Below are 9,863 nucleotides of genomic sequence, written 5' to 3' on the forward strand. Positions count from 1 at the left end.
TGTTGTGATCCTGATTGCAGCGGGAGAGAGTTGTTAGGATTTTACCACAAGCTTCGCAGGTGAGAGCCTGACAACCGCCGACCACTATGATGAGCAGTTCGTCCAGCCAAGTCTAGTTAACCCAAGAATTAAACTGAGAGATGAATAGGGCCATCTTGCTGGAAAATGCTTGGTGGTATTGATAGAACAACTTGCGTCCATATTTTAAATTAAGGGTCAACCAAAAGCCAGAGTCAAATTTGTGTCTCCTTTCAGGGTGAACTACACAGATGACTTCACAGTAAATGCCTCCAGCCACAGTAAATGCCTCCCCTGCAAGTTGGGGGTCGGTCGATTTTAGGACGGTCATAATGTTCTTGGTTTATGAGACTGCTTTTTTGCACTTGGGTTTACCGGCTGAGGGTAAAATGAGGGAAACCTGATTAACACCTTTACCTTGGAGGCTATGCGAGGGGAAATGTTTGCCCCGAAGGACATGTAGGCGGCGACACTTGCTGTTGCAGGAGTGGGTTCCAAGTTCTTCAGCTGAGCATTGGGGGACAGTTGGGTATAGTTGAGGTGAAATCAATGTTATCTGAGGTGGTGCCCAGAAGAATGGACCGGTACTTGTGGAGTTCAACAGGCGAGTGTATACTCATCTTGTGTGGAAGGTCGAAAACATGGAGTGCGAACGGGGAAGGTTGCCCAATTGCCAGAGGTGCCGCGTTCGGGCCGGGGGGCGGTGTGGGGACTCTGGAACGATGCTGGCTCTGATTGGTTGGCTGCATGTCAGAGCTGACCAATGCCACCTGCTATGAATTAGTAGCTAGTCTTCCTGACTGAACATATCAGAATCAGAATCAGAAATACTTTAATAATCCCAGGGGGAAATTACTTTTGTTACAGCTCCAAATCTACATACCACATTTTTACATACAACATATAATAATTACTAAGAAACATATTTATATATAAATATATTTATATGAACATATCTATATGTTATAAACATATCTAGAGTATAACATGTGCAGTTGAAAATGTGCAAAAAGAAGAAGGTGCAGTGGAAGTGGAAGTCCGTGTTTTGAGGTCAGATTACAGAGAGGGGGTGTCTGACTCTCTGAGGGAGGAGTTGTAGAGGTTGATGACCACAGGCAGGAATGATTTCCTGTGGCGCACTGTGGTGCATCTGGGTAAGAGGAGTCTTCTGCTGAAGGTGCTCCTCTGCTGGGCCAGTGTGTCGTAGAGAGGGTGTGAGACATTGTCCAAGATGGACTGAAGCCTGGACAGCATCCTCCTCTCTGCCACAGTCGTCAGGGTGTCCAGCTCCTCTCCTACGACATCACCGGCCTCCTGATTAGTTTGTTTAGTCTGTTGTTGTCTGCGACCCTCAGCCCACTGCCCCAGCATGTGACAGCGAAGAAGATCGTACTGGCCACAAGAGACTCATAGAACATCCTCAGCATCGTCCGGCAGATGTTAAAGGACCTCAGCCTCCGTAGGAAATAGAGTCGGCTTTGGCCATTTTTGTAGACTGCCTCGGTGTTTCTGGTCCAGTCCAACTTGTTATTGAAGTACACCCCCAGGTACTTGTACTCCTCCACAGTGTCCACAGGGACCCCCTGGATGGAAACAGGGGTCATGGGTGTTTTTGCCCTCCTCAGATCCACTATGAGCTCCTTTGTCTTACTCACATTGAGCTGCAGATGGTTCAGCTCACTCCAGGTGACAAAGTTGCCCACAACAGTCATATTGTTGTATTCACTCTCATCACCCTTTTTAATACAACCAACGATTGCTGAGTCATCAGAAAACTTCTGAAGGTGGCAGGACTCAGTGCAATAGTTGAAGTCTGAGGTGAAGAGGGTGAAGAGGAAGGGAGAGAGGACAGTCCCCTGTGGGGCCCCTGTGTTGCTGACTACCCTGTCAGACACACAGTTCTGTAGGCGTACATACTGTGGTCTGCCCGTCAGGTAATCAACAATCCAGGACATGATGGGGGCCTCCACCTGCATTGCAGCCATCTTCTCACCCAGAAGAGCTGGACGGATGGTGTTGAAAGCACTGGAGAAATCAAAGAACATGACTCTCACAGTACTCGCCGGCTTGTCCAGATGAGTGTAGACTCTGTTCAGCAGGTAGATGATGCTGTCCTCAATTCCCAGGCGGGGCTGGTAGGCTAACTGTGGTGGATCAGTGAAAGGCCTGACCATAGGCCTTAGCTGCTCCAATACGAGCCTCTCGAAGGTCTTCATGATGTGGGACGTCAGAGCCACCGGTCTGTAGTACTGAGGGTCGCTGGGATGCGGCGTCTTCGGCACAGGAATGAGGCAGCTGTCTTCTCACCAGGTCAGGCGTGAAGGATACTGTAGAGGTGACAGTTGGGGGAGGGGTGGGGTCCTCAGGTTGTGAAGGACATGGTGTAGAGCAGGGGGGGAGGGGTGGAGTAGGTGGGTGCGAATTGAGGCGGTGAGGAGCAGACAAGGGGTCTGTAAGGAGGAGGAGTAGGGGGAGATAGAGTGGCAGTACTTATTGAGCAGCCAGCAGCAGAGACTTGTGGGGGATGGGCCGCAGTATCAAACCTATTGAAAAATAGGTTCAGTTCATTGGCCCGGTCCGCACGGCCCTCCAACCCCATGCCACCAGTCTTCTGGAACCCAGTGATGGTTCTCATGCCACTCCACACATCCCTCATGTTGTTTAGCTGGAGTTTTTTCTCCAGCTTTCTCCTATAACTGTCTTTTGCCTCCTTGATTGTAAGTTTGAGTACCCCCTGCACTCTCCTCACCTCATCACGGTTGCCATCTCTGAACGCCCTCTTCTTTTCATTCAGGATGGCCTTAATGTCCTTAGTGATCCATGGTTTATTGTTGGCGTAACAGGTGACAGTCCGAGTTGGGACATTGCAGTCCACACAAAAGTTGATATAGTCCGTGATGCACTCCGTGAGCCCATCAATGTCCTCCCCATGGGGCTCACAGAGTGCAGGCCAGTCAGTCACTTCAAAGCAGTCCTGCAGTGCCTCATAAGCCTCCTCCGACCACCTCCTCACAGTCCTTGTGGTCGTAGGTTTCCTCTTCACCAGAGGCACATAGCGGGGTTTGAGGTGAACCAGGTTGTGATCTGACCTGCCCAGAGGTGGGAGAGAAGGGGAGATGTATGCATCCTTAATGTTAGCATACATCAGGTCCTGGGTCCTCTCCTCTCTGGTAGACAGTTCACGTACTGTTTGAAAGTCGGCAGAACTCTGTTCATGGTGACATGGTTAAAGTCTCCCGACATGATGATGAGGGCACTGGGGTGTTGAGTTTGAAGTTTGGAGATGGTGGTGTGTATGATGCTGCAGGCCGATGTTGGGTTTGCAGAGGGAGGGATGTACAGGACAACGATGATGACGTGCGGGATCTCTCTAGGCAGATAGTATGGACGGAGTCGCACGGCCAGCAGTTCAGCATCCAGGCTACAGAGCTGTTCTTTAATGGTGATGTGACCAGGATTACACCATCTGCTGTTCACTAGAACAACAAGCCCCCCCGCCTTTCCGCTTACCACTCTCGATACAATCCCGGTCCGCCCGAACGGTGTGGAAGCCATCGACAGAGATGTTCTGGGCCGTAATGTCCCTGTGCAGCCATGTCTCAGTGAAACACATCAGACTGCACTCCCAGTACTCTGCGTGGCTCCGCGTTAGCGCCGTTAGCTTGTCCATTTTGTTGCTAAGAGACCGTACGTTTCCCATAACAACAGAGGGGAGACACGGCTTAAATCTTCTCCTCTCCATAAGCCCGTCCCGTCTCGACCCTCCACTCATCCCCTGATGTTGCTTCCCTCCTCTACATCCCCGGTGTGTTTTCTTCCAGAGTTCAGATGGTATATCGGCTGGTCTGGCCACCATGCCGGCCGGCATTAGTGTGATCAGCTGTTCTCTGGAGTAAACAAAGGCAGCGTGTCCCGGTGGAAGCGGCATAATAAAAACACGGAAAAAAAAAACCCCAGAAAACTCTCAAAAAATACTTCGTTAGAGAGAGCAGGAATTCACAGAGTTAGAGTGGATAAAAACAAGAACGAACAAAAAGAGAATAAAAGTTAAGAAAGTAAAGAAGCAGACTCAAAAGTTGGAGCAACGTAACAGGCAGCATGCAGCTTTCGCGCACGCGCACTGAAACTATGAAACACACTGAAACTGAAATATGCTCAATCTCTATAAAATAACTTATTAGGGGTTCAGCCGGCAGGGCTATGGTGAATAGCCCATGCTGCGTTTAAGTAAACTCAGAAAATTGAAATTTCAGGGAACCTGGGAAACTGTAAAACGCACCAAGCATGACTAAACTGGACCCAATGAATTGTTGCCTGCAGCTGTATTTTATATATTACACTTACATTAGGTAGACATGCAGCCACCGGGCATCCACAACCATGATGGCGAGTCACCACCCAGGGGACCCGGAGAGAACCCAGCAGCAGTCTCTGCATTATTTTAGCATACCTGGAGTACAAGACAAAAACACGTTATTGTCTTGCTAAAAAGCTTGTGATTTGCAGAATACAGGCTCTGCATACAAAATAAAGTGAAATGCACTACATTTCCAAGGCGACAATATCACCAGGAATTAGAAAACGAATTAGCATGCAAACCGGGTCTGATGACCAATTAGCCCTAGTCATAGATTTATCGTCAATGAAAATTATACACCAAAATGCATGCTACAATAAATAACATACCTAACTTAAATTACGATTTCCTTCTTTAACAAATAAAAAAACAGAAGAACTTTTCTCTTTGCACGTAACTCTGAAGTCAAAGCAACTCTGCTCTGAAGGAGTACGATGACAAGACCAAGCACACGCAGACATCAGTAACCACCACGACTCCACAGCGGCTCCATTAGAACCAATGTGATCTTTGGCTGCTTAATTATGGTGAAACTCATGTGTAACAAAAATTTTATTTTCAACTCGGCTACAGAAGCAGAACTTCGCTACAGAACAGCAATTAACAACTTAGAAGCCTCTGTACTGTGTCACAGGTTAGCCTGTGTGGAGCCGCCTGCAGGCCTGATAAATAAAATCTCTAATGGTAAAGGGCGGGGCTGATGGTGCTGAGAAAGCATACATTGAGTGTTTACACAAATGGTCCGTTTACGATCAAGGAAAACAGAGATAACAACTACCACATTTGTGATAGTGATATACAGGAATGTATAGGATGTACAGGAATGTATTCTGTGAAAGAGTTGGGCGTCACCAACCAAACATATGCCTCAGCATTTAGACATCACTTGGTGGTAGAATTCTATCATTCATCAACATTGATCATAATTTTTCTCTCACACTCCCCCCTTTTGTTCCCAGTGGAACAATACAAAAGAAAAATGCAATAATGCTAAAATTTCATATAACTGAGGCAAAGGGATCAGAAAATGACATATACATTGAATACAATACAATTATTTACAGAGATATCCTATGAATTCTATCTTTTCAACTGTGGAAACACACATCCCATATAGTATCCCTGGACATCTCCACCTCAACTTGGCCAAACCTCACTTCTAAAATTTGGCTAGAGAAGATAAAAAGACCATTAAGGGTTAACTACACTACACTATGACAATGCACTAAGAAAAACCCAGGTCGTACAAAGGGAAAAATTCTGTGTGAGACCATTCTACAATTCTTACTAGAAAACAAAAAAATCATAAATCACATTCTGGAATAAATGAACATGAAGAGATTCCACAAAAACATAATGCTATGCAGATTAAGCATTGGTTATCACTTAATTATGGAAGAAAAATTCATTGTGTGAACATAATGACTAACACATCCTATAAGTAAGGGTAAATATAATTAGACAAACAACTTCACATTTCAACGACTCAGTGTCTCAACATCTCCGTGGTCATCATAAGGTGGTTTCGAATCATCTAGTGGTATGGAGACAATACTGACCCGTCATCATATTAGTAATCATCTTACGAAGGATAGGTATTATACACGCTAGACAGCAACAGAGCATTAAACACATTATCACTACAGGTATCAATATTTTTATGAGCGTAGAAATCCATGACCACAGTGCATTTCTTCGCCAAGTAAATGGGTATCTCTATCAATAGGATTATATATTAGTTTAGTCATATTTGTATAGGTTGCAAAATTTGTAGCCCATGCTAAACATCTAGATTCTATAGGTGAGAGAAGGAATGGTGCTTGCACTGAGTGAGGCATTGGGGATGGTAGCTCAGGAGGTAGAGCTGGTGGTCTAGTGATCCAAAGGTTGCTGGTTGGATCCCAGGCTCCTCCTGCTAGCATGCTGTAGTGTTCTTGAGCAAGACACTTAACCCCTAATTGCTCCTGATGGCTGCGTCCGTCGGTGTTTGAACAATTGTAAGTCGCTTTGGATAAAAGCGTCTGCTAAATGACTAAATGTAATGTAATTTTAGTACATACATAACATGAATGATCCGCACCATACTCTTCTTCTTCTGAATGATTCAAAAACCTCCACCATATATTTTGTTGAAATGAATCTCCAGTGGAGTCAACATTTAACCATGGGTGGAGGGAGCGGCTAGGGAGCCCTAGTGGCTAGGGAGGGCGGGGGAGCGGCTATTTTTCCAAGTCTCGTTGTGGAACTGTGGCAATGATGATGAGAAGGATGATCACACAGACGTGACCAATCTTTTCCTGTTGACAGGGCGTCATTCTTTTCAAGGTTACTAGCACATACTCCATTGGGATCGTGTTCTCAGTTCACGTCCGATGATTCTCCGTCGTTGTCGTTTATCTGGTCTTCTGGAAGGTTGCAGACTTACTTGCAATGAGATGTGTGTATCCAACATGGTCGTTCTGCCACCTTAACTGTTGCTACGATGGTGGAGTATCTGGAAAGGTCCCAGGAATCTGGCAGAGTTCCAACTTTTCCTCCAGAAGTCGCGGATCACCACCAGTCACCAGGTTGGAGGTGGTGTAGTGGTCCTTCGAGTGGGACGTGTAGTGTTGCTTTGAACTGGACACAGACTTAAACACTTGGGTGAGAAACACACATTATGACAGCTTTATTTGGTTTATGTCCACAAATGTTAAATGGGGTATGTGGAATAATTCTGTGATTTCCCAAACAGTTATGTTGAATAGGCGACTACAGACTCAGTACAAAAATACATGTATGCACAACAATAATATTATCACAATGTCTAATATGTAGGAGATAATATTCAAAGAATATTGATTAGGTTTCAAAATAACCAACAGTGTGTAAATCATGCAATGATAACCCTAACCCTAATTCTGCCACCAAGACATCAATTGGCCGTAGATCAAGGTCGTATATCATTCATTATTATTGATCATCATTTTTCTCTCACATGTTACATTACATTTACATTTACATTTAGTCATTTAGCAGACGCTTTTATCCAAAGCGACTTACAAGGGAGAATGACATTCAAGCTACAAGCTACTGCTACTGTGTTGGTGCAACTAATCAAGGTGCACCAACTTTCTTCTACTTCTACTTCTAATAAAATGACCACCGTTTTTCATCAATTTCTGCTCCAAATAAAGATCGATATTGATCAAACTCGAACAAAAAGACTTCTGAAACGTCTCAGTTCTAACGAGACCCCTACCATGTCTGTGCTTACTGCGGTTGTCGTGTTCCAGATACTTACAGAAACACAGAGAAGGATAAAAATAAAAAATCTGAGCAATAACAATAGGGTGCCAACCTTGTGGGCTGGACCTATAGTAACATGAAGATAAAATGACAATATTAGACAAGAAGAATTCAACAATGCAGACTAAATGATGGTCCCTAAAAAGTAAGAGACATTGATATGATGGTTTTGATGAGTCTAGCATCATCTGCTAGTTTGAGCCTTAAGTTTACATGAAACAACGAGACAGAAATGATCAGATACAGCAATGTGGTGAATACACAGTGAGATGGTTTGTAGGTGGAAATGACCCAGAAGATGACCCAGTAGATTGTGGAGTCTATGGATGTTAAAATACAGCGGTTATTCTTTTATGTTAAAACATGTTGAGATGATGGATAACAGCACTGGTGATTAGATCATGTATGTATGTATGTATGTGTTATTTATTTTATCTCATTTTAATTTGTACCTCGACTGCACTGGTTTTTGCTGCTGTGATGCTTGAATTTCCCTCCAGCATTAAGTTTTCATATTGTAGCTTAAGATAATTTAAGATCTACAAAGGTGTCAAAATAACCAGGTGGTTAGAATCCTCTCTCTACTACAATATATCCTGTCTGTCTTTACTGCACTCTATAATACAAAATATTATCAAGTAAGAGTTTAGTAGTGGTGGATGAGTCTGAATATAGAGCAGCCCTAATCTAGAACTAAATAGTTCCCAGAGGCTGTCACAGTGACATCTTTGAGGCTAGCCATGGTGCTGCTATCTCAATTCTCCAAGCAGGTCATCCTCTTGGAACTCACCGTCTCTTAGGAGTACGGTATTGAAGAAGCCAACGAAAGGAAGGGGGCGCAATACCAACAGCTGCTGGAGCAGAACAATGTGTGGGGAGCCAGGTGTGAGCCCATAGGAATTCTCTGATACATGATCTCCGAGATAGATCAAAAACCTCCCCCCGGTTCAGGACACATTTATTTTTTATTTTTTCCACCAAGGCATCTTGAGGGCTGGTTTGGAGCCGGTGCCTAATCTCGAACCAGTTCTTCATATTTCGACAGCCAATGAACTGGCTCTGGGCCAGGAAAACTGGTTCCAGAGTGGCACCACTTAGCCTGACATCCCAGACCAATTCGCAAATGCCTATTAGTCTGGAATTTCCAAGGGCCGTTATCAGAGCAAACCAAATGTCTCTGGACACAATTGGATAGACCTACATCCAAGCAGAGCGTTGGATAGACCTACATCCAATCAGAGCACTGGATAGACCTACAACCAATCAGAGTGCTGGACAGACCTACAACCAATCAGAGCGTTGGATAGACCTACAACCAATCAGAGCATTGGATAGACTTACAACCAATCAGTGCGTTGGATAGACCTACATCCAATCAGAGCATTGAATTGACCTACAACAAATCAGAGCACTGGATAGACCTACAACCAAAGAGAACAAGGAAACGTGTGACGTAGCACTGAGTGAGTGAGTTACTAAATTTAACTTTTACCAAATCCTGTCCGAAATACTACAAACATCTTTCTTATCAACAAAAGCTTTTTTGGAGAAAAGAAACTGTCCAGTTGGTTAAATACTGTCACCATAGAGGATTCAAAAGACTGTTCCACGTCAGCAACAGCCTTGCATCTTGGTAAGGTGCGTCAATCAACCCCGCCCCATGTTAGATAAAGGGTGTGATTGGATTGGCCCTGGCAAGGTGGGTGGAAACCTGTTTGAATGGGAGGGTGGCCAGATGTATTGTGCAGAGCTGATGGAAGATGAGCTGCAGGTTGCTCTGGTTCCAAGGCTGTATACTCTCAAACCGTCTGTTACCACTTGGCTGCTGGTCTAAAACCAAGAACTGCTTAGTTCAGGGGCTGGGGCGAGGACAGGGGTGGGGTCGGGACAACCAAGACCGACTAAAACTTTGTGGCTGCCATTTTTGTGACCGCAGTAATTTTTTGTGACCGCAGTGACTAACCCTTCAGCAGAGATGTAAAATCTCAACCATGGGTCTCAAACTCGCGGCCCGCGGGCCAATTGAGGCCTGCGGGGCGATATTTTGTGGCCCCCTACTTGACATCAAAATTCGGTGTTCGAAGTTCAAAAAGTTCAGAGTGTACTTTATTGTCAATCGTACCATGCAACACGTAATTACACAGAGGATCAAAATTGCGTTTCACCATACTCCAAATGTGCAAGAAATATTTGTAACACA

The 9,863-nt window shown here is 44.8% G+C and overlaps 1 protein-coding gene across 1 annotated transcript in view; it reads left to right on the top strand.

The window, feature by feature from the left end:
* dgkzb (diacylglycerol kinase, zeta b) overlaps positions 1 to 8,571 on the top strand; it is a gene marked incomplete at both ends in the record, with an annotated part of 85,127 nt that extends 76,556 nt beyond the window's left edge. The window contains 2 exons of the mRNA XM_080002997.1: positions 256 to 325; positions 8,464 to 8,571. Of these exons, the coding sequence (XP_079859123.1) occupies positions 256 to 325; positions 8,464 to 8,571 (178 nt within the window). The remainder of the gene's footprint in view (positions 1 to 255; positions 326 to 8,463) is intronic.
* Positions 8,572 to 9,863: the final 1,292 nt, after the last annotated feature.

The sequence above is a fragment of the Zeus faber genome, assembly GCF_960531495.2.
Source record: "Zeus faber genome assembly, chromosome: 6".
Taxonomy (NCBI): domain Eukaryota; kingdom Metazoa; phylum Chordata; class Actinopteri; order Zeiformes; family Zeidae; genus Zeus; species Zeus faber.